Source organism: Kogia breviceps, chromosome 2 (genome assembly GCF_026419965.1).
Source record: "Kogia breviceps isolate mKogBre1 chromosome 2, mKogBre1 haplotype 1, whole genome shotgun sequence".
NCBI lineage: Eukaryota > Metazoa > Chordata > Mammalia > Artiodactyla > Physeteridae > Kogia > Kogia breviceps.
The window spans coordinates 110467333-110493556 of NC_081311.1; the positions used below are offsets into that span (position 1 = coordinate 110467333).

The 26224-nt window shown below is 34.9% G+C and overlaps 1 protein-coding gene across 7 annotated transcripts in view; it reads left to right on the forward strand.

Annotated features, from left to right (window-relative positions):
- Positions 1–26224, forward strand: part of SPOPL (speckle type BTB/POZ protein like) — a 56890-nt gene that overhangs the window by 18143 nt on the left and 12523 nt on the right. The window contains exons 2-7 of one of the 7 annotated variants that reach the window (XM_067025937.1): positions 18453–18561; positions 19894–20030; positions 20216–20337; positions 20610–20761; positions 22672–22799; positions 24501–24596. In XM_067025937.1, the coding sequence (XP_066882038.1) occupies positions 19953–20030; positions 20216–20337; positions 20610–20761; positions 22672–22799; positions 24501–24596 (576 nt within the window). In that variant the 5' untranslated portion in view covers positions 18453–18561; positions 19894–19952. The remainder of the gene's footprint in view (positions 1–18452; positions 18562–19893; positions 20031–20215; positions 20338–20609; positions 20762–22671; positions 22800–24500; positions 24597–26224) is intronic. The other 6 variants (XM_067025940.1, XM_059052331.2, XM_067025938.1 and 3 more) reach the window with 6 other exon arrangements.

Below are 26224 nucleotides of genomic sequence, written 5' to 3' on the forward strand. Positions count from 1 at the left end.
ATGGAGTGATTTGGGGGGGTTACAGTGTGTGTACACGGGAGTTGACTTTTAGTTTTTTGTTCTTTTTTTTAAGGGAGAACCTTGGCATTGAATGACAAGGCAACAGTAAGCAGAGGCTTTAAATCCCTGCTTGTGTACAAACCTTCACCAACATGTATTAATGGCTTTTAGGATTTATCAAATAAAGAAAGAGTTCATCTTAAAATGTCTGTATTTTGCCTATACTAATAAAGTTTCCATATATATGTTATTAGAACTACCTCCTTACTATTGGTGTTAGAGGTTGTTGTAGATTTCAAAACAGATTCCATAACCTTGGAATAAGACCCTGAAACAAAGAAGTTGAAAACTAGCCCAAGAGGTCTACCTCTCAGGATAATACTCATGTAAAATGGTAGACTTAGTCCTAAATAGAGGACAGATGGATAGCTGCAGCAGGGATGATGAGATTTTTGTATTATTAGTAATAAGAGCTTTTCTGGTCTAATCCTCACACTAGAAATGTGATTCTCAGTGTGAGATCCCTAGACAAGCAGCATCAGCACCATCTGAGACTTGTTAGAAATGCAAATTCTGGGGCCTGGCCCAGACCCACTGAATCATTAATCCTGGGTTGGGGCTCAGTATTCTGGTTTCACAAGGCTTCCAGGTGATTCTAATGCACAGTTAAATTTGAGAATCACTGCCCTAGAGAAATATAAACCTGTGAGTCTACCATTTGTAATCACTTAGAGGCTGGCACTACTTGGTTGGACCATATCAAATTACCCATAGTCTCCTGCTTTTGATTTACCAAAATTTCAAATTACCAAGTTTTAAAGAAAAGTCACCTTTTATTTGGGGCAGAGAGTTCAAACTGTAAAACTGCTGTTTCACTTAGGCCTCTCAATAACCAAAGTAGGAAAAAATATAGGGCCCCAGGAAGAGACTATAAGGTAAACGGAAGCATTTGCGCCACGTGTGTGTGCGCGCACGTGCGCGCACACGCCCCCACACGCACACCCTGGGTAATTTCATCGTAAGCCGTGACTCCTGGGTGCCCGTCCACTCCTCCCACCCCCGCCAGCTCTTTTAGCTTTCCTCTTCTATAGGAGTATATATAGTCAGGAAGGAGGAATGGTCTTCCCACCCCCAGTCATTTTTTTTCTTGAGGGTTCAGAATATTTCCTTTGCTATATCGTTCATCAGCCCTGTTCCTGCCCCCTAAGATTTTTTACTAGGACCTGTGTCTACATGTGCTGCCACTGAGTTGAATCACCCTCCTGAGAGTCACAGCTATTTCTATTTCAAAGAGCAGCCTATCTCTCCGTGTTACATGCATTTTAGTGAACTTTAGTAAATGTGAGATAAACTGGTTTTAAGTGATTGGAACTACAAGATGGCTTTTCTCCATTATTTTCCTCAGACCATTTAATTAGTCCCCTCCCTCTTTAAAAAATAAACACTGAGCATTGTGCTAGCCTTTGCATTGCAGAAATGAATAAAAACAGGAAAACCTTCAAGAAGATCATAGTTTAGGTAAAAACACGTGCACGTAAAACTCAGTAGTAAAAGGCAGTAAATGAACGGAGGGTGATGGAGGTGGTAGGTGTATTTAATGGGAGCTGACTATGGCAATCAGTAACCAATCTCAGTTTTCTAAATGGGCATACTGTGTTATGTACTGCTTTCCCTCCCGCTTATAATGCTTCTTAAAAATAGAAGTCGTAAGTATATTGCGATTCATATTACATAAGAGTAAAAAGAATAGGAAGTCACCTTCCCACCCCCAGTTCCACTTCCCACTGTAAATTGTGCCTGCTTTTAGTTCTAGACAGTATTGCCTACCTCTGTGAATGATAGTCTTGTTTCTGTCTTCACTCCGTCAATCTCCCAATTATTATTCGTTGTTAAGGCTACATCATCAGTGTGTTTGCATTTTAATTTCTTTTTTGTTTAATTTGCAGATCAATTCTAAAAATTTTAAACCTGGAAATATTTATAATGTGATTATATAAATACTTACTATAGAACAAAGTAGGGTGTCCTCACAGAAAATGAAATGTAATCCTATGTACGTAAAAACTTTACCAGTGGAAAATTTTCTAAGTGTCAAATTGTAGTGAATTCTCCTAGTTCTTTTTTAGTTTCCTTCTCTACTGAGACCTGTTCAATTCTGTTGTATTTTCAAGCCTGTGGTTTCTTTATTTAGGGTTCGTTTTCATTTGGTTAGAGCTGTGGTCTTCAGAACGAAGCATCCACATAAACGGGTTACACAAGGTAATTTGGGGGGGTATCAGAATATATTAAAAATTAAATTATTTAATTTTTATCTGATTATTTTACATTTTAATTTTGATATGCTTTATAATATACATAAATATATTAGTATAATAATATGTTAATTTATAAATAGACATGCATGCTGAAAGCAAATGGTTTTTTACTCATAAAGGCATGTCATACAAAAAAGTTTGGAGTTCATTGGGTTCATTGAGTGATTTTCAATATAGAATGGCAAACTTTTCAAGTATTTGCTGTTTGAAAATGTCCTTTCTTCAGCTTGCATTCCTGAAGAATTTTGAGTATGAAATTCTAAATTCAAAATTTTTCTTAAAAACCTTAAAATCATTTTTCCTTATATCTTAACAGCATTTAGATTTCAGTGTGACTGGTTCCTTTGTAGATAACATGAGAAGTTTTAGGATTTTCTCTTTTTTGGTGGAACTTTGAAATTTTGCCAGGATGTGTCTAGGTATAGATCTTTTTTCAGTAAGCCTTCTTGGTACTTGGTGAGGCCTGACTGGGAACTTCCTTCAGATCGTGGAAATAGTCTTCTGGTTTTTTCTCTTGATATATCTCTGTTATTTCTGTCTTAATCCCCTTCAGGAGCATTTAATGGCTCTCCTGTTGGAATACTGGATCTCCTCTGTCTGACCTTCATGTCCCTAACTTCTCTTATTTCCTATATTCTTTGTGTATTTAGTCTTCAAAAGTAGTCTTTATCTTTTATTCTCCATTAATTATAAACATTTTATTGTTTATCTTACCCATTAGAATTATCATTTAAATATATATATATTTTAATATTTATTATTTTTGGCTGTGTCAGGTCTTAGTTGCGGCACATGGGCTCTTCTTTGCAGTGTGCAGGCTTTTCTCTAGTTGTGGAGTGCAGACTTCTCTCTAGTTGTGGCACGTGGGCTTAGGTGCCCCCCAGCATGTAGGATCTTAGTTCCCTGACCAGGGATTGAACCAGCGTCCCCTGCGTTGGAAGGTGGATTCTTAACCACTGGACCACCAGGGAAGTCCCCCATTTATATTTTTAATTAACAAGAATTCTTGTTTTCTGACCACTTGTTCAAAGCAGCTTATTCCTGTTTTATTTAAGTGTACCATTCTGTCCCCTAAATTGTCTCCATTTCTACAAGGGTTATTTTGTTTTATTTTGTTTTATTTTACAGTTTTGGACCTTTTCCCAATGGTCTGTTGTGATTTTCTCCTTTAAGTTTCTCTGCTAACTTGTTCCTATCTAATTGATTTCTCTGCTAATTTGTTCCCATTTATCTGCCTTAAATTTCTCAAAATTTCTTATCCACCAATATCATCCTTTTGTATTTTCCAGCCCAGTTATGACTTCATTCTTTTGAAAAATTTGTTTTCATCTCATTGGTATGTTGGGAAATAAAAAAGACATAAATGTGCTCACTTGACTGCCTTGAACTATGTACTGCTTTCAAAGTTCCATCTTGGGTACAATATCTGATCCAGACATCTAGAAATTAGAAAGTTGATGGAAGGCCATATAATCTGTCACATGAGTTTGGAAGAGAGTATGAAACCCCTTGGTTTGTTTGTTTTGGTTTTTGTTGTTTTTTTTCCTGTTACTAACATGCTAGAAAGGTCGTCTTTAAGAATTTATTATAAGCTTAGGCTGAATCCAGGCAGGCAGGCAGACACTGCCAAATTTTAGCATTATAATCCTGGGTAGATTATGTAGCCTTTTTGCACTGTAGTTTACTCCCCTGTAACATTGGCAGAAGCAGTGATTACTCTCCTCATAGAGTTATTTTGGGAATCAAATTAGACAAATACTTAGGCCTGGCATATAGAAAGCCTTTACAAAATATTTATTCTTGATATTGTTAGATTGCTTCTATTCTGGAAAAAGTTACACATTTTAGATAACTCTTTCCTTATAGAACAGATAAGTTTCTGTAAAGTTGGCTATGAAGTTGATTATTATAAAATAAATTTTCACAATTATTCTTTGTATAATACTGAAGATGCATTTGCAGAGAAAACTTCCTCAATTCCATGAGTTGAAAACCTTGGATGAAGAAGTCTGTTGGTGACTTGCTGGAATCAGTAGCAAACATACTTGCAGTAACTGCTAGAGATTTTTGTTCCCTCTTAGTAAGCACCTACTGGAATAGTAATAGGGTTCTTTGCATGATTGGACTCATAGGAAGCTAATAAATAACACTCATCTCATTGTATCATTTTTCTGTGTGTGTACTTCTGTAAAGTTATAGTAACTATGTATATTTTTATGGTCTTCTTGAATGTGATAATTCCACTTCCTCTCCTACCCCCAAACTCTTAAATTGTCCAAAAACTCAGCTTCTTACTGTCTCTTACATGAATCACCTTTATCATTGACTTAAGTCTGTTTTCTAAACTACAAACCTTGATATCCATAATTCCTCAAAACCTTGTCACTTATACCTCTGTTCTACTGACTTCATTCTCATTGCTGTATAATATTTCACTATATGAATGTACCATAGTTTATCCATTCTATTACTTAGGAATAATTGGATAGTTTTCAGTTTTTGACAATCACAAGAGCTTTACTGCCTTGTTTTTATGATTTATATGTAGAGCCCATCAGTGAGCAATCTTGTACACGTATTTTGAAGAACATGAATGTATGCTTCTGGCTGTATACCCAGGAGTGGAATTGATGTGTTTCAAGGTATTCAGTTGTTTGGCTTTAATAGATATTGCAAACAGTTTTCCAAAGTGGCTAGACTAATTTATACTTTCACCATCAGTGTAATTTTAGAGATTCATTTCTCCCTCTCTGGCAACATGTATTGTCTTTCTTAATTTTAATTTTAGCCATCCTGTTGTGTGAGTAGTGGTTATCACACTGTTGTCTTAATATATTTGTCTGATGACTAATGAAGTTGAACACCTTTTCATATGTTGACTGACCTTTTGGATATCTTTTTTTTTTTTTTTTTTTTTTTTTACTTTTTATGAAGTATTTAAGTCTTTGGCCAATTTTTCTGTTCAATTCCCTGCACTTCTTATAATAATTTGTAGGAATTCTCTGTATATTCTGGATATAAAGCCTGTATCAGATCCTTGTATTGCAAATATCTTTTTCTACCCTGTGTCCTGCTTAAGAAATATTTGCCTACCCCAGAGTTGTAAAGATATTCTCCCATTCCCCGCCCCCTCCAAGTTTTATTGCTTTACTTTCATATTTATATCTGAACTAAATCTGGAATTGATCATTGTATATGACATGAGGTAGGAGTCAAGATTTTATTTTTCTATATGACTGTCCATTTGACCCAGGACCATAAAGACCATTTCTGTACTGCATTTCATTATTTGTCATAAATATGCTAAATATATGTACATCTGTTTCCGGATTCTGTTTTCTTCCATTGATCAGTTTCTCTAATTTTTTCACCAGTACCACTCTGTCTTAATTTCAGTAGCTATTTTAAGTCTTGAAATTTTATACTTATTTTTTATACTTAAGTCTTGATGTCATACACTTGACGTACTTATAGTCCTTTAGCTTTGTTGTTCTTCAAGAATGCTTTTGCATATCCATATAAATTTTAGAATTCATCTGTCAATTTCCTCAAAAAGTAAAATTGGGATTTTGATAGTGATTGCACTGAATTTATATGTCAATCTGGGGAGAATTCTTTATAAGATTTATTTTACATTTCATGAACCATGGCATATTTCTTTTTACTTTCCTCTCAGTACCATTTTGTGGTTTTCAGTATAGAGTTTGTGAGCATCTTTCATTAGATTTACTTCTAGGAAAAGTGGATTTTTAAATTATATTATAAATGGTATCTTTTAAATTTTCTATTTTCTAATTGTTGCTAACATAGAAATACAACAGATTTTTATATGTTATATAGCAACTTGTACAAAATTCCTTGTTAATTCTATTAGTTTGTACACAATCATGTGTGTTATCTGGGAATTATGATGATTTTCTTTTTTTCTTTTCCAATTCTTTTGCCTTTATATTTTTCCTGCTTTAAGGTACTGTCTGGGACTTCAAGTGCAGTGTTGAGTGGAAGTGCTGATAGTGGTCTTTCTTGTCTCATCTCACCTGGAACTCTTCCTGTAGGGGTGTGGGTATGTGTTTTAAGACACTTTTTGTAAAATTAAAGAAGTTCTTTTATTTTTGGAAGTTCTCTTTTATTTGCAGTTTTTAAAAGAGTTTTTATCCCAAATGGGTATTAAATTTTATCAAATGCTTTTTCTGCATCTGTCAGGGTGATCTGTTTTCTCCCTTTTTTGGTTAATAGAAAAAACTAATAGATTCTGATGTTAATCACCCTTGCATTACTCAAATAAAACTTCATTGGTCATGAAATATACTTTTTATGCAATCCTAGGTTTGACTTGCTATTAGTTTGCTTAGGATTTTTATATATATGTTCATGAGACAGACTTTCCTATATTTTTCTTTCTTGTAATGTGCTTGACAGGCTTTGGTATAAAAGTTACACTGGTTTCATCAGACAAGCTGCAAAGTTTGTTTTTGTTTTCCATTTTGTGGAAGAGCTTGTGCAGTGAAGCCATTCCTATGAGTTTTCCTTGTGAGAGGGTTTTTAATAATTAAAGATTAATAAAAATAGGACTTTGTAATTTTTTCTTTCATATTGTATGTCAGTTTTGGGAAGTGATTTTTTCAGATAATTTTCTCATTTTACTTAAATTATCAATTAAGTTGGTGTAATTTTTTCATGATAGCCTCATTATCCTTCAGAACATCATTTTAGGTGTTGTAAATTTGTGTCCTCTCTAGTTTCCCTTGATTGGTCTAAAGCTATCAATTTTATTATTTTTTTGAAAAATAATACAAAGCATTTGGCTTTGCATTTTTTTCTGTTGTCTGTTGTACATTTTTTTCCCTAGTCATTGCTTTCTGCTCATACTTTTATTATTTCTTCTACTTTCTTTGGGTTTGATATACTCTTTTCTAGCTTCCTTAGATAGAAGCTTGTCATTGATTTTCAGCCTTCCTTATCTGATATATGCATGAAAGGTATAAATTTCTTAAGCATTGATATAACTATATCTTACAAGTTTGGAAATTTCTTATCTTTAATATTCAGTTCAAAATGTTTTCTAATTCTCATTGTGATTTCTTTTTTCACCCATAGATTTAGAAAGCTATTATTTAATTTTTAGAGATTAGGTATTTTCTAGTTATCTTTTTGCTTATTGATTTTTAACTTAATCCCACTGTGATTAAGATTTATACTTTGAATGATTTCAATGACCAGTATTTGTTTGTAAGGCTTTCTTTATCTTGCAGTAATATGGTCAGTTTTGGCAAATGATTTCTGTGCCATTGAAAATAATTTGCATTCTTTTGCTGTTGGGTGCCATATCTCTCCCCTCAACTCCTGCCTCTCTCCCTCCCTCTGGCCCCTCATATATATATATATGAGTATGTGTATGTATATTTACCTATATATGTCATTAAGATTGTTCTCTCATTTACTGAGAGATGTGAATTAAAGTCTCCCACTGTGATTTTTGGAATCATCCTATTGCATACAGGCACATTTAGTATTATGTTTTTATGATTGACCTTTTTTCTCATTTTATTATTTTCCTTTTTATGTCTCTGAATGCTTCTTGCTTTAAAATTTCTTTTAAATTTTAAATTTAGCTAATGTAGCTGTACCTGCTTTGTTTTGGATAGAATTTGTCAGTTATATATTTATTCTCATTATTTTTAACCTAAACCTTTCTTTACCCTTATACAGGCACAACTTGTATTGCATTTTGCTTTATTGTGCTTCACAGATAATGTGTCATTACAAATTGAAGGTTTGTGGCAACCCTGTGTTGTCAGATGATGGTCAGCATTTTTAGCAAGAAAATATTTTTTAATTAATGTATGTACATTTTTTTAGACATAATGCTACTGCGCACTTAGTAGACTATAGTATAGTGTAAACATAACTTGTGTATGCACTGAGAAATAAAAAAATTCATGTGAATCACTTTACTGCATTATTCACTTTATTTCAGGGTTCTGGAACTGAACCCTTGCTATTAATATCTGTGCTGCAGTTTGTGATCTCCCTATAATTTGCTTCCTTTAGAATCCAGCCCAGGGACCATCTTCAGGACATTCTTCCTGTCCTGAAAGTGCTTCATTATTACTCTGTACATTCCTCTATCATATGACCATATTGAAAGTAATCTAGAATGTATCTATCTCTCCTACTATATTATAGTCTTCCCCAAAGCAGGGACTATATATATTATTCATCTTTGTAGTACTTCAAGGTCCATTAGTGTGCGCGATATATCTAAGCATATAATAAATGTTTATGGCACTTCCATGAAGTCGTCATATGCTTTTTTTTTTTTTTTTAAGGGACATTTATTTATTTATTTATTTTTGGCTGCGTTGGGTCTTCATTGCTCCATGCGGGCTTTCTCTAGTTGCGGCGAGTGGGGGCTACTCTTCGCTGCAGTGCGCGGGCTTCTCGTTGCGGTGGCTTCTCTTGTTGCAGAGCACGGGCTCTAGGCACATGGGCTTCAGTAGTTGTGGTACACGGGCTCAGTAGTTGTAGCACATGGGCTTAGTTGCTCTGCGGCATGTGGGATCTTCCCAGACCAGGGCTTGAACCCATGTCCCCTGCATTGGCAGGTGGATTCTTTACCACTGCACAGCCAGGTAAGTCCCCATATGCCTAATTTAAAGAGATTTAAGAAGTTTATGATACATGTATTGTTATTACTTTATTATCTTTATTCTTCCTGGTAAGTCTTAACAAAACTGTTGAACATTATATATTATTATATATTAAGTTACATACTAACTTATTTCATTATGTAATTATAGTTGATATATATAAAGTTTCCTTGACCTCAGACAGTATTTTCAGTTATAACTTCATGAAGCAGTTCTATAACTTTTAGGATAAATATGGCAGTATTTCACAGTTGCCGCATGATTTACATTTTGTTAGATGAAGAATTAATACACAAAAATGTTATGATTAACATCACATTTGGTTAAGATAGCTCCTAGAAAACTTGCACTGATTACAGATGACAGTACAAAAGAGGTACCTCGTAAATATGCTAGTCACATTTTATAACTGGATAGAATTTCGATCATATTCTTCATACAGTATGGCTTTAAAAAAAAATCCTGAACTTTGCTGGATAATTCATATATTCCATTAGTCTGGAAGCTTGATAGCTAACATACTAGGAATGCTACACAGCTGTTGAAAATGTCTCTCTTGAGAGTTATTAAAAATAATCTCTTGGGCTTCCCTGGTGGTGCAGTGGTTGAGAGTCCACCTGCCGATGCAGGGGACACGGCTTCGTGCCCCGGTCTGGGAAGATCCCACATGCCACAGAGCGGCTGGGCCCGTGAGCCATGGCCTCTGAGCCTGTGTGTCCAGAGCCTGTGCTCTGCAAAGGGAGAGGCCACAACAGTGAGAGGCCCGCATACCACCAAAAAAAAAAAAAAAAATCTCTTTAGTACTTTATTCTCTAATAGTGGCTAATTTATTTTCAACAATTACAGAAGAGACTTTATAATTACTTCCAATATTTTTAATGACAAAAGAAATGTGTGTATATGTAGATATGGACATGTATGTGCATATATTTTTTAAATGAGGTAAAATACATATAACATAAAAGTCACCATTTTAACAGTTGTTTTTTTTTTAATATTTATTTATTGGGTTGCACCAGATCTTAGTTGGGGCTCGCGGGGTCCTTAGTTGCGGCAAGTGGGCTCCTTAGGTGTGGCTTGCCAGCTCCTTAGTTGCAGCACACAGGCTCTTTAGTTGCAGCATGTGAACTCTTAGTTGCAGCCTGCATGTGGGATCTAGTTCCCTGACCAGAGATCGAACCCGGGTCCCCTGCATTGGGAGCATGGAGTCTTATCCACTGTGCCACCAGGGAAGTCCAAAAATATTTATTTATTTATTTATTTATTTATTTATTTATTTATTTATTTATTTATGGCTGTGCCGGGTCTTATTTGTGGCATGCAGGATCTTCATTACAGCATGTGGGCTCTTAGTTGCAGCATGCAGACTTCTTAGTTGCGGCATGCATGTGAGATCTAGTTCCCCGACCAGGAATTGAACTCGGGTCCCCTGCTTTGGGAGTGCCGATTCTTACCCACTGGACCACCAGGGAAGTCCCTTAACAGTTTTAAAGTATACGGTTCATTGGTGTTTATAGTACATTCACAGTATTGTGTAACCAGCACCACTATCTAGTTCCAGAACATTTTTATTACTCCAAAAGGAAACCCCATACCCACTGAGCAGTCACTCTCCATGTCTCACCCTCCCTCTAGCCCCTGGCAACCACTAATCTGCTTTCTGTCCATATGTCATATCATATTCTGGATATTTCATGTAAATGAAATCGTACAGTGTGTGGCCTTTCAGGTTTGGCTTTTTTCATTTAGCATGATATTTTGAGGTTCATCCATGTTATAGCACATACTTCATTACTTTTTCTGGCTATATGATATTCCATTGCATGGATATACATTTTGTTTATCAGTTCATCAGTTGATGATTTGGATTATTAGCCAATAAACTTTTGGCTATTTTGAATAGTGCTGCTGTGAACATCGATGTACAAGCTTTTGTTCGAACACCTGTCTTCAGTTATTTTGGATGTATAATTAGGAATGGAATTACTTTTTGAGGAACTGCCAGATATACCACAGCAGCTGAAATGAACCATTTTGTTTCCACCAGCAATATGCAAGGTTTCTAATTCCTCCACAGTCTCACCAATGCTGGTAATTTTCCGTTTTTTAATTGTAGCATAACCATCCTACTGACTATTTTTTCCTTGTCTTTGGCTTTCATCATTTTTACCGTGAAGTGTCTATGGATCTCTTTGTGTGTATCCTACATGGAGTTAGTTGAGCTCCCTAAATGTGTATATATTGTTGTATTTCAATAAATTTGGGAAGTTTTCAGTGTTTCTTAGGATATTTTTTTCTTCTGCTCCATTTTGTCTTTTTATCCCATTATATGTATGTCAGTGTACTTAATAGAGTCCTACACTTCTCTTAGGCTCTGTTTATTTTTCGTCATTCTTTCATCTATGGATTGCATAATCTCTATTGATCTCTCAGCATGTTCAGTAATTCTTCTACCAGTTCATATCTGCTGTATATGAACATGGCCCCTTATGTCATTCTTCCATTTTAATTATTGTACTTTTCAAGTCCAGAGTTTCCTTTAAAAAAATAATAATAATTTTTACGTCTACATTGATATGCTCTATTTTTTGTGACATTGTCAACATACTTATTTAATCACGGTTTCCTTTAGTTCTTCACGTGTGTATTCAACAAACATCTCCTACATAGACAGTTTTTATTACCTACTTTTTCCCCATTATATGGGTCATGCTTTTTTGTTTCTTTGCATGTTTTTTGCAGAGAAAATCTGCATAATTTTATGTTTGAAACTAGACATTTTATATAATGTTAGAAATTCTTGGAGCTGGTTTCTCCCTTCCAGTGCATATTATTGTTACTTGCTTGTTTATTTGTTCAGTGACTTGCAGGGTTATTTTAGTGGAGTTTGTTTTCCTCTCCTTCCGTCCACCCCACTCCCCCACCCCACCCCCCAACACGTACACACACACACACACGCACACATGTGCGCACACACACACAGCCTCTGATGTTACTTCTCTAGGGTTATAGCCATATGTTTTCCAACAGTTAATGCTGGGATGACAATGGTATTGGCAGGGTTCTTGACTATCTCTTTCCCTGACAACTTAGAACTGTTATGGTCCACTAATCTAAGGCTAATTGCACTATAACTTTTAGCAATGGCCTGAGGCATTAATTGCTGCACGTACTAATCAAATTTGAGTTCCTTTGGAGGAAAAGTTTCCTAAATCAGTGCTTGAGATATGTTCTGACCCCAGGAAGGCTCCTCCTAGTTGTTTCCATTGCTCTCTGGCAAACAAACAGGCCTACAGTTTAACTTTTATGTCCCAGGATTCCTCCAATCTCCTCTCAATTGCCTTTCACCAGGACCTCTACTGTTTTCCAGAGCACCCTTGCTCATTCCCTTGCAAATGAATTGCTATTTCTCTAGGAAAAGATTTGAAGCTATCAGTTTTATGGCCTCCTTGCCCCACAGGCAGTATCTCCAGGTCAGGTCTCTGGAGTCTGGAGTGAGTACAGTGATGTATTTCTCTCCCAGTGATATTTCTGCTCTAGGAGCTAAGCACTTGGTGGAATGGGGGTAGAGGAGGGGAATGGCACCCTCAGGTCTTCCTGGCTTGGTCCTCCCAGTATGGGACTCCCACCTTACAGGCTGCAACAGTAGCAGTTAGTGCTACAGCAGCACCACACCCAAGGTAGATCCAACATTGCCTCCTGCCCCCCAACCCCCGCCATCTCTTGGCCACATTCACTTGGGAACTTAGCTTCAGCAATAGAATGGAAAGTGTTGACATCCTGCTCTTCCCAGTAAGATGGATACTTGATCCCCAAAGAGGAATAGGGAGTGCAATCAGAGAAGATACTTTTTCAGTATTATAAAATTTGTCAGAGACTTGTTTTGTGGCCTAGCATACAGTCTAAGTGGAGAATATTCCATGTGCGCTTGAAAAGAATGTATTTGTATTCTGCTGTCGACATGTGAATGTCTGTTAAGTTTAGTTGTTTTGTGATGTTGTTCAAGTCCTCAGTTTCTTTATTGATCATCTTCCTGGGTGTCCTATATATTATTGAAAGTCAGGTATTGATATTTCCAACTATTATTGAGGAATTGTCTGTTTCCAATTTCATTAGTTCTTGCTTGATATAGTTTGGAGCTCTGTTTGCATATATGTTTATAGTTGTTATGTCTTCTTCATGGTTCACCTTTTTATCAATATGTACTGTACTACTTTGTCTCCTGTGATAACTTTTGACTAAAGTCCATTTGTCTTATTACTGTAGCTACCCAACTCTCTTTTGGTTCTTTACATGGAATATCTTTTTTCATCTTTTTACTTTCAACTTATTTTTGATTTCCATAAATACACTGAGCCAAAAACATACGTTTCTAGTTTTGTAGAAATTGGCTTTTTCTTTTGAGCACTCCTTCAACACTTCACCATTTACAGCTCTGCCTTAGTCGTCACTTTCTGCTTGCGTGACACCTAAAGGTCAGCCAGAGTTGATAGCTTAGGGTCTTCTCACATTTTTTCCAAGGATGTGTTTGGACTCAGTTATGCACATGACCTTCTAACTTCCCCTGTATGTGTGAAAGCTTTTAAAAGCCCTTTTCTCCCAAGTATCTTTCTCAGTTTCTTTCTCCCCAGGCTTTCCTATCTGGCTGTTGATGGCCCCAACACTTTCCCCTGTTCCAGACAGGTACGGTAATACATTTGCTTTTAAATGGTTTTGACAAATGCTGCCACCCAGAATGCTGCTTCTACCCTGCAGAAGCTCCAAGGCAGGTGAGACAAAGTCAAGCCCTTAAGCTGATCCTTCAGGAAGGTTACCAGCCTGCACAGAGCACACCCCACTTTGCCATTTTCAGGGAGGTCTATATGCATATACTTTACTACGTCTGTAAATTCCTATCTATATAGTTTAGGGATTCACAGACATGCAAGAATGTGAAGAAATTCTTTGCTGTGCTAGAACTTTAAGTTGCAGATAACTTCTGGTGGGAAGAAGAGGTTTGGTGGTAGGAAGATGGTTGTTTGACATATGGTTCTTTATATATATTCTGGATATTTGACATTCTTTATGGTGAATTTATGTAGCTGAGTGTGTGTCTGTTATGTATGCCTAATAGAACAGGGGTCCTCAACCCCCGGTCCACGGCCTGTTAGGAACTGGGCCACACAGCAGGAGGTGAGCAGCAGGCAAGCGAGCAAAGCTTCATCTGCCGCTCCCCATCACTCGCATTAATGCCTGAACCATATCACCACCCCCCACCCCCGTCCGTGGAAAAATTGTCTTCCATGAAAGCAGTCCCTGGTGCCCAAAAGCTTGGGGACCGCTATAATGGAACATTAAGTCTGGCACTCAAACATTTTTTTAACTAGAAAATTACATATGTGTTTATTCTAATAAGTCTTGCTTTTTAAAATAAAGCTATAAAACATCACACTGAAAATTTTTAAAAGAAACATATTTAGAATATGGATAAAACCTTTATTTGTTAATTTGTGTACATTGTCTATAGTTATTCTCTAGATTTTATATTAGTTGTGCTTTTTCTTCAAGAACAAGAATAGGAAGTCCTGACGGTCTTGAATGTAGTTGATGGTCTACTCTCTTTTTTTTTTTTTTTTAACGTTTGAAGAGAAGAAAAAGAAAATAGAATACTGGCAGTAGCACTGAAGTGGACATTAGGAGATCTTTGTCTTTGTCCTTCTTCTGATATTTATCCAGCAATGTAAACGTGGGCAGTTTATTTTTCTAGTCTAGTCTACTTCTCTCATCTTGGTCCTCAACTGTAAAATAAGAGTTGGACCAGACAGGTTAAGGGCTGTTTCAGCTCTATAATATCAGGAGCAGCAGCATTATTCTATGGAAAAAGTATAGACTTTGGAGCCAGGCAAATTTGTGTTCAGCCACTTTCTGGTTAATAAAGTCTAAAGTAAGCTTTCTAACTTGTCTAGTCATTTTCTCATGGTTAAGATGAGGTTATTAACATCTGTCTTATAGAGTTGTGGAGGAATAAACAAGGTACATAATGTCTTGTAAGTATGCACAAATGCAGTCTGCTCCCCAGCATTCTTCATACCCCCATCACATAACTACATCATTTGAAGTAGTTGGAAAAAAAGACAAAAATCTTTGTAACCTTTTACTTGGTTCTGTGTGTGTATATATATATATATATATATATATATATATATACACACACATATATATATGTATATATATTTATATATGGGTTTTGTTGTGAGTTACCCTTGAGCAAGGTAAAAATTCTTGTAGAGGCATTAAAGAACTTTTGTTTTTTACTCTAGATTCTTTAAACTTATGTTTTATTTATTTTATTAGTATTAAATTAGCATCTTCTTATAGAAAGTTAAGTATTAAAGATTATGATTAAAGTTTTCTTTGACTTACCATCTTCTTTGACCTAGTGTCTCTCAATGTCTACTACTTGAAAAGTCTCTCTCTCTCTCTCTCTCTCTCTCTTTCTCTCTCTCTTTCTCTTTCTCTCTCTCTGTCTCTGTCTCTCTCTCACACACACACACACATACACACACACACACAGAGACACATTTTCTGTGGGCTAATGTCAGCATGCAAATAACTGATTTTCTACTTCTTTTAAAAATGATGACTTGTATCTCTGTTAATTAAAACATAATAACATACTTAGAAAATATAAACAAATTAAAAAAAGCAAAAATCTCACCACCCAGAGGTAGCCTCTGTTAATACTTAGATATATATATCTTAGCAGCATTATCAGTGCCAAAGTTCAACTCAGTATGTCTATGTGCCAGTCTCGTTTTCTTTATGCACCCATACTTGTAATAACTCTACAAGCATACTTCGTTTTATTGTGCTTCACTTTTTTGCGCTTCACAGATACTGCACTTTTTACAAGTTGAGGGTTTATGGCAACCCTGCATCAAAAAAGTCTATTAGTGCCATTTTTTCAACAGCATTTACTAATGTCATGTCTCTGTGTCACATTTTGGTAATTCTTAAAATATTTCCAACTTTTTCATTTGTTATGGTGATCTGTGATCAATGATCTTTGATTTACTATTGCAAAAAGATTATGATTCTCTGTAAGCTCAGGTGATGGTTACATTTTTAAGCAATAAAGTATCTTTTAATTAAGTTGTGTACATTTTTTAGGCATAATGCTATTGAACATTTAATAGACTACAGCATGGTGTCAACATAACTTTTATATGCATTGGGAAACCCAAAATTTCATGTGACACACTTTGTGATAGTCACTTTACTGTGGTGGTCTGGAACCGAACCCTCAATATCTTGCGCTATGCCTGTATGTACTATTTAAAGTGAGGTCCTTTAAGGCATACTCTGTTCAATGTTTTACTTTAAACATATTTTGAATACTTTACCTGTCATTAAGAAAATTAAGTACATTCTTAATGGTTGCATAGTTCTGTGTATATAAATATATCACGAAAACATACTATGCTTATACTTAGTTATCTTTTCCCACAGTTGTGATACTTGTCCCAAGATGAATTTCTAGGATGAATCTGAGAAAAAAATTTCTTTTGATACTAATTGTAAGATTGTCCTACAGAAAAGATTTGCCAGTAAAGTAATATCTGCTTCTCTGCAGTTTTCCTGGCTATAGGAATTGACAGTTTAAAATAATCTTTGAAAATAAATACTATAGGTGAAAAATGGTATGGATTCTTTTATAACTGATTACAAAGGAGGTTAAACTCCACTCTCCCCCTTTTTAGCTGTTCTCCTGAAAATTGCTTCTTCATCTCACTAACTTTTTCTGGATCTTTTTGAAATCATTCTTAGTTGACAGAAACCATATAATTAGTGTTATTTGATGTCCATGAGAACCATCATCATTTTTATACTTGTAAAATAGTAGCTTATTTTTTAGCATCATTTCCTTTCCCTTTTGCCAGAAATTTCACCATATAAAAATGAGGAGGGAGGTTATTAAAACAACTTTACAATTTATATACGTTCCCACAAGAAATGTATGAGAGTGCCTATCCTTAAACTCTCACCACTTTTTTTGGATTATCACTAGTGTCCTGGGTTAAAAAACAGCTTCTTAACTTAGTTTTAATTTATATTACTCTAATTATGAGTAAAGTTCTTTTTCTATGAATTATTTGTATTCTTTACTTTTTCTTTCTAATTTTTAGGAATTCTTTATATATTAGGGAAATTACCCTTTTGTGTGCTATATGCATTGCAGATACTTTTCTTGGTTTGTTGTTTTCAAGGTTGGTTATTGTGGCTTATTTTATTAGCTTGCTTCAGAATCAGTAGCAAAAGTATTGACTAGGACAGGACTCTTTCACATATTCCTAATGGGTAAGTTGAAAATCGTTGCCCTTTCGGTACATTTATTAATTGTGAATTTGCTTGAGAGAAATATCCAACTCATGTTTCTGCTCCTATTTCCACCTTCAACCCAGTAGAAAACAGTGGTAGTTTTACTAGCCTGGGGTTAGCCAGGAAAACCAGCAGCTTTGCTGCCAGATCAGGTGGACTTGGTTCGGGGCTTGATTTGGGGCCAAGGAGGGAGTGGGAGGAACTTGGCTTTGTCAGCTAAAAGTAGCAAACATGGTTTGAAAGAAAGGGGACAGCCTGCAGCTTTGCTAACCAGGCAAAAAATGTTAAGAATAAAAAGCCAAACAGATATCAGCAGCTATACAATATGGTGGAGATGGATACTGCAGTTAAGTCCTAGCAAGTTACTAAAAAGAAAACAACCACCCATAGAAAAACAAATGAGAATCCAGAGTTGCTACAGTGTATTAACTAACATGTCCAGCTTTCAGCTAAATATTATGAGATATGCAAACAAACAGTAGACTGTAATACATATTCAAGGGAAAGAGCAGAAGCCACACATAAAACTACATGTTGTACAATTCTGTTTACATGGAATTTCTAGATAAGGTGTAACTATGGAAAGCAGATGAGTGGTTCCCTAAATTTGGGGGTGGGAAGGACCTTTGGGGATGCGGGAAGTACTCTAAAACTGTATTGATGAGTGTAAAACTGTAAATTCACTAAAAATCATTGATCTGTACATTTAAAATGAGTGAATTTCATGAAATGTAAATTATACCTCAGTAAAGCTGTTAAATATGGAGGGGGAAACGAACATCTTTGATGGTACTCTGGATCTCCCTGTTGTGACTACCTGTTTGCTGTTCTGTTTTCAAACGTAAATAACCATTTGTGGTTTATAAAAGTAATTGAAGATAACAACTGGAGGTACTTAACAAGCAGTACCTAATTTTTATGTAGAAGAGAATAATTCTTGTTAAAGTGACGGTGTACAATGCTCTTAAATTGTATATTCACTTTTCTTTGAGGCACTGTTCCTTCCTTCAACCATTTATCTCCTCTAGCTTACTTAATTAAGGGACATCCACTTTTCTTCACCTCTCCTTTAATGCTGGTTGTGACTTTTAAGTGCTCCTCATAGAATGTTCCCATTGTTATCATCCAGACTTTCTTGCCTGGCTACTTTGCTGATTGCCTAGTTCCTTGTGTCATGCTGCAAGTACATGATGTGACAGGAACTCTTGTGTGTGAGGAACCTACATAAATACATTTGGGTGAGTATATTAGTATAGATGCCATTATTGAAAGGGGGAATTACTCAATCCAATCATAAAGGAGCAGAAACATGATATAGTGCAGAGTCTTTGTGCTACAGCCCTTTTCCTCTTAGACCTCTGTAGTAATTAATCCTGTTTTCTATATGTATTTAACAATGAGGAGAAAACTGGGGCCATCCTGATTTTTGTTCCTTTAATCAAACATGATACTTGTGATTTTTTTTTTTTTAAATCTTGGTGGTGGTTTCTTATTGTTTATTTCTAGTACAGATTTTGAATGTGTGTCTTCGTTTGTAGTTTGGCATTTTTTTATACCTTTTATATCTTTTTGTTTTTATGTAGCTTTCTTCAGTCTTTGTTTTCTTATTTCATACTATTGTTTCATTGGTTGTAGACACAGAGCAGATATTTTCGTCTGCATTTTGAATGAAGTACTTCCTTTTTTTCCCCTTAGTAGTTTCTTTTTATAGGACTCATGTGCTTTTAATTATTCTTAAATGAAAACAGTGTTCTCCAGACTTGATTCCTTGTACTGGAATGTAATCTCAACACCTCCACCCATACCCCTGCAAAGTGCAATACTTAATGTAGCTCTTCTGGATTTTGCCTCTTTTCTTTTATAGCCTTTTCCAAGTTGCAAAGCACCATCTAGTCACTGATGTCCTGGCCAGGTTATGATGATTAATTATGTGTCCGAATAGATGTAGTTCAAGAACAGCCAATTGGGAGGAAATTTTATGAGACGGTACATATTATCTGATAGGGACAAAGTCTTATCTGAGAACCTGTGTGTCTGAGATAGAGGTAGATTTCTGTGGAATATAATTCTTCAGCATTGCCTGTTAAGTCTCATTCTGTGTTTTTAGTTGGTCAGAACTTGCGGGTCTGAGAGACGAGTAATATTTGTAGTTTCCAGGGCTGTTCTAACTTTGTAGCCCTTTTGATTTTCATAAATATGTCAACGGAAAGGTGAAGGAAGGTGAATCAGATATTGTTATAAGTTTCCACATTATTTTGTGATTTTATGTTTTTGATCTTACTATTAAGCTATGTGTTGTTTTTTGATTTGTGACAGTTTTGGAAAGTATGCCTTTGTATAATAAAATCTGTAAGTATTAACTTCATTCTGATTTCAAGTGTTATATGGTATAAAGTTTTATGGTTTTATTTCTTAAAAAATTAATTTTCATTAATTTAAATGAAATCCTCACATTTCCTCATAATGTAATTTGAGAAAGTAATTGTTTTATGACTGTTTAAATACTTCTTCCCTCTTGATTCAGTCAGTTAAACTTTTTGATTAGTAAATGAAACTTCTTTTCTTTGTAGTAAAGCACTCAACTGTGTGGGATATTGCATAAATCTTAGAAGACTGCAATAAAGTGGCAATGTCTCGGGAACCCACCCCTCCTCTCTCTGGAGATATGTCTGCTGGTCCTATAGCAGAAAGCTGGTGTTACACACAGGTACATGCTGTTAAAAATGCCTTCCTTTATGTCACTTACAAGTTGTGTAGTATTTTGAGAATATTGTGAAGCACTTTGGCATTGTTACTAGAAGTGTTAGAACAGTGGGTCAAAGAATGTTTAACATGTGACAGGTCAAGAGTGTAAAAGTCATCATTGTAAAAGTGCTTTTCTGAATGTTTTAGGTTAAAGTTGTAAAATTTTCCTACATGTGGACCATTAATAACTTCAGTTTTTGTCGAGAGGAAATGGGTGAAGTGTTAAAAAGTTCAACATTCTCATCTAGCCCCAGTGACAAAATGAAATGGTAAGATGTTTGTTTGTTTTGGGTATTTGTTTTTGATATGATCATCGGCTACTTTAAAATTTTATTGTTACTGTTTCTGAATGGATATTTGTCTAATTTTATATTAGATTTGTAATAAGTTCCTAATAGTATATAGAATTGTAAAGAACTGTGAGGATATTGACAGGAGTGCTGTTCTATTATTAAGATTTAACAAATGATTTCAGTGTCGCCTCTCTCTTGAATGTTTAAAGTATTATTTTCCTCCTTGTGAGCCTATTGTTTTATTTTAGGTGCCTGAGGGTAAATCCAAAGGGATTAGATGATGAAAGTAAAGACTACTTGTCCTTATATTTGCTTTTAGTCAGCTGTCCAAAAAGTGAAGTTCGAGCAAAATTTAAATTTTCCCTTCTGAACGCTAAAAGGGAAGAAACAAAAGCAATGGGTAAGTGATTTCCAAACTGACTTGAAGAAGTCTCTATAACTATGTACTGTGACTTCCGCACTTTTACTTAGAAAAACTTAGGATTATTTTCCCTAAAATCTAAAATCTGCTTAACCCAAAACATTTCATTTTGGCTGTTAATTTGAAATGCCAGTGTAGAGTTACAGTTGTTTTACTAAGTCTTAGACTTCCTAAGACATGTGAAATTAGTTTTAAATCATATTAAAATTTAAAATTTTTATGCCCTAAAATGACATTCACTTTTCACTTGTAAAAATAGCTGCTGTCAGGGCAAGATGCCTTGTTCAATGCCTGGCATGTATAATAGGTGTTCAGGAAACATTTCTTTTTCTTCCTTGCCATTTTTGCCAGATAATAAAATCTGAAGAACAATGTGAAAGGAGTTTGAATGTCCTGATATTTTGTCACTAGAATTTTTTTGAGCAGTGGGCTGAACACTGACAGAAAGGAAATCAGTTTTTCTTAGTCTCAGGACCTGTTAAATTCAGTTCAAGCTTCTGAATTATAGCCAGCTGAAACCATGTAGCCTGGCACTTCATAACAGAAGATCATTGTAGGAAATGTATGGTGTGCCTAGTAGGAAAATATATCATGAACTGCTGCATTAAATTTGAAGTGATTTCTGGAAGTGCATAGCAAAAATCAAGTACTAACCTCACCACAAAAAACCCTCCAAATACACACTTTAATAATATATTTTGTTGCTAAGGTAATACATAGTTTCACATGTGTTTTCACATTGTCTGACATTTAAGACAGGCGAGTGTCTTAGTTCAGGCTGCTATAACAAAGTAACATACACTGGGTGGCCTATAAACAACAGACATTTATTTCTTACAAATCTGGAGGCTGGGAATCCAAGATCAGAGTGCCAGCATAGTCAGATTCTAGTCTGACTGTTCTACTTATAGACTGCCAATGTTTCACTGTGTCTTCACATGATGGAAAGGGCTAGGAAGCACTAATCCTTACATTCATGAGGGTATCTACCCTCATGACCTCATCTAATCCCACTCACTGGCCTCTTAATACCATCACTCTGGAGATAGGGTTTCAACATGAAACTTTTGAGGGGATACGAAAGTTCAGTCCTTAACATGGAGTATCTCAGTTAGACTTATTACTGGTTTTCTACCTCCAACTTGTATAACAGATAATGAATACTTTCTGTAAAGGACCCTGTTTATTTCATAGTATACAGTTGTTAATCAGTATGTTAGGCATTTGAAACATTTACGTCAGACATTTATTAAATCTTTTACTAATCATACTAAGACCATCTTCTGGACTTTTATGAAAATTGTTTTTAGAGGTAATGGGACTATGTCTGAAGACCTAGAAATGATAGGGGACTTTATTTAGCTGTTTTACCAGTTAATGGATTTTTCTTTAATTCAATGAAACTTAAATCAGTGGGACGGTTATCCCAGGAAAGTTTACAGGATGCCCTGGTGATATAGAGCATCCATTTTTAAAGGGAGAAACAAGAAATGAGAGGTATGTTTCTAAGTTGGTTCTGATATTAGATGATGAATAGTATGCCTATGCCAATGTATTTTAATCCTACTTCATTGTTAAAGGGCTTAGATTGTTTGAAAGATCTCTTCCTTCTTCTTGAGATTTGATCTGGCTTTTCTTCTACTTAGATATCTAGGAATCTGAAAGTGAGCTCATTGATAATGGTCAGAATTTGTGGTAGGCTGTGAAATGATCTGGTTCTACCTAATGTAACTCTCTTGACATTTTACCTATGAACACACATATCTGTAATTTTTATGATGGATGTATTGGCCCAGTCCTATTTTTGCACATTCATTTAACTGTGTTATCATTAACAAAATGTTTCTTGGATACTTGTTTATTTAAACTTTTATTCTGTTTTCCACCAGAAAGCCAAAGAGCATATCGATTTGTACAAGGGAAAGACTGGGGTTTTAAAAAATTCATTCGAAGGGATTTTTTGCTTGATGAAGCTAATGGTCTTTTACCAGATGACAAGCTTACATTATTTTGTGAGGTGGGTACATTTTTTTATTCAAGGAACTCAGTGTTTGGCTATATTTAGTGATAAAGCAAAAATATACACTATTATCAATTATACCAGTTGGTATAATTGGTAATATTTTATATGTAAATATTTAACCATGTAAAAGCTGACTGGATTTTCTTAGAAATCAATGTAGTAGCCCTGTCTGAAAAAATTCTGTCATATCTTTAAGCTGTAAATTGTATATACAGTTATACTACCACATACTAAATACTTCTTCCTCATAGGAAGACTATGTATGTGTATAGCTTCATATCAAGATTTCTGAATATCTTCTTCATTCTGAATAATTCTAAATAGATGGTCAGTATTTTCTGTCATATTCAGATTGATGATATTAAACATTATTACTAGTTTATCAGTTTGAATCCATACTTGAATGGTAGTGAAAGTGCCTGAAAAAAGGCTGGGAAGCTTTTTGTTCATTGAAGCAGTTGGGTTCATTTATTCAAATAGATGTTAGCATTATAAGCAAAAGCATCTCAAAATTTTTAAGATATACCTATGTCTGTTGACAGACTTATAAGATACAATCATATGCATGAAATGTCATCTTTTGAAAGTTACCAGCATTGCCCCTTCTAATAATTTACACTTATGATTTGTCTTAATTTGAGGCTTGAACTGGCTTCTGTCATTGTTATTACGTAGCTTTATCTATATGAATTGTTGAGATGATCAGGTAACCTCAGCATTAAATATATTTCAGTAGGTTATTGTAGACAGATGAGTGTCTTGGAAGCACAATAACTTCCTTAACTTCTACTAAGGTAGCTTTACTCTTTTTATAGAAAATGTGTAAAATTGCTTGCCAAGATTTACAAACTAATTATATATTATGCTGTGTCAGAAGAATAATTGAAATATGGCCTCAGAGACTACATAGTGCAAATATAGTGCATCTTGTTTTCACTTAGACAAGTTAAATGAACTGTATGATGAATTTGTTATGAATACAGTTATTTGGTTGATAAAGCACATACCGCAAGTGTCTTGAGCAGAGCTTATCATTAAATAATTTGATAAAAATATATACTAAAGCATTTGTTGCCAATAGATAAGATACTCTAAGTAGTATTCTAAATAATTGTAGGTTATGTTATTTAAGCATTCTTAACATAGAATCTTTTCAGAATTTTAGCAGTTATCTTAAATTTCAGCATGTTAATTTTTTTTAATCACATAATCTTAGAATTTAAAGGACCTTAAAGGCTGTGTAATCCACTTAAGAAAAAAAACTACTGCAGCTAAAAGTCTTTTTATGAATAAACATTTTAAGAAAATATTTCTTTTTTTAGAATTGAAATATTGTTTACTAAGTATATTTCCCTAAGTATATTTTATTGGAACCTAGACAACCAAAAAGTTCAGAATGAAGGCTGAAATTAAGATCTTTTTTTGATACATGTTTTTGAAGTATACTTTTTATTCACATGCTAAATTATACAAGCTAGTGACCTCCTAAAAATCGAACCCACCATGACATATATTTTAAGTTGACATTGATCAAATTCAGTTTTGGATACTGTAATACATACCTTTACTGATGTAGACCTTTATACCCTGGGCACTGTATTTAACATAGGCAGGCAAAAAGTGCTTTGAACAAACATTCCTTGTGCCCTTTCCCTCTTTCTTCCGTACCTCTCACTGATGCCCTTCCTTCTACAGCATCTCCAGCACTGCTTGCAGAAGAGGAGGAAGCATTGCACTGGCCTACCTAAAGAACTGCCTCCTCCCCTCCCCTGCAAGTGGTGCTGTAGACAGGTAAGGCAGTCTGGTGCTCCCCTTTGGTGCAAGACATAAATAATCTTTCAAGTTCCATACTATGAGTCAAATAGCCAGAGATAGAAATTTCTGGCAGTGTAAACAGTTCTGCCCCTTCTCTCCCAAAGTGATGCAGAAAACAGGAAATGAGGAATAAGTAGGAAAAATAGAAAATTGGTTAAATTGCTTTATCTTTTGGAATCCTACAGATTTTAAATAGTCTCATGGTCCAAAGACCTATGCTATTCTATGGTATACAGAAGATTATATATACAGGTAGAATATACATAATGAATTGTTCATAAAATTAAATTAATTCATTTAGAAGGACTTTTTTTGCCCTCCTATTTTTCTGTTGCTAAGTTAACCTTTCTATTTTAAAATACTTTTGATAGTGGATAGAAGTTGGGTTTTATTCTCTAAAAATGACAAAATGGAAAATTGACAACCCGATTTCTATCATCTGCATTCTAAAAAAAGATACCGGTCTATGAAAGCCAGAAAGTCTAAGACCCATTATTCTAGAAGATGATATGAAATTGGACTACTAGAAGTTCCTCACTTTGGAACCAGTGTAAAGGGATGGTTAGGTAGTTGATTAGAGTGGCAAAATTTGTACTACTATGCACCTTTGGATATTCCTAGCTAGCCTTCAGAATTAGTTTAGAGAATTGAGGGTTTTAAAAATAGGAACCAGTAGTCCCAGATCTCTAGGGAAGTCACAGCTGATTAGAGCCTGCACATGTTCATCTTTAGTCTAAATTATGTTCTCAGAGTTGATCCAAAAGCAAATTTGAAAAAGAGCTGTCAAATGAGTTTGAGGTTTTATGTTGTCAGTTTTGAGTATTGTGCATTTGCTGTTTTATTTTGAAAGAACAATAGTTTAACCTCAGGAAAGAATCTCAGCCTTTCTTCTGAATTTTTTGCTCTAGGTTCCATTCAGTAAGAATGTTTATTACCTATATTTGAATATGTACTATAAAAAATGAAAATTTTACCAATTTCTGAATTATAGGTATCAAAGAAAATAATCATCAGAATTCATTGCATATCAGTTTTAATTAGATCATTAATTTCTTCTCTATAAATAGTCCCTTGAATACTCTTCAGAATATGAAATGTTAATTATGTCTTATTTAGAATTTGTGGTTGCTGTGATAATAGTATATAGATGTGTATGCCAATAATATAAATTCTTCTGAATTGTGATTATATATACAAAGTACAAATATATCATCATCAGTATCTATGCCCGATAATAATGGCTTTATTTTTTGATCCTCTTTTCCTCCTGTCACCTGATTTTTGTAAAAATTTTACATTAAATATATTGTTTTGAGTTAAGATAATTAGACAATAAGTAGAATTTAAGAAATCCTTTCTTAAATTTAAATAATATGGTCACATTTTCATGACTCTACTGCATACTTTATGCAAGTAATTGAACTGTTCAGTTTAATCCAGTTTCTGCTCTAGAAATTTCAAGAGCAGTGCTGATATGAACAAGTAAACACTGTCTTTGTGATCCTAACTAAACCCTGAATATTAATACCAACATTTTTGATTTATGTATCGTTAAGTTATAATGTATGGTGTAACAGAGCAATCAGGTAAGGATTAGTGAAGCT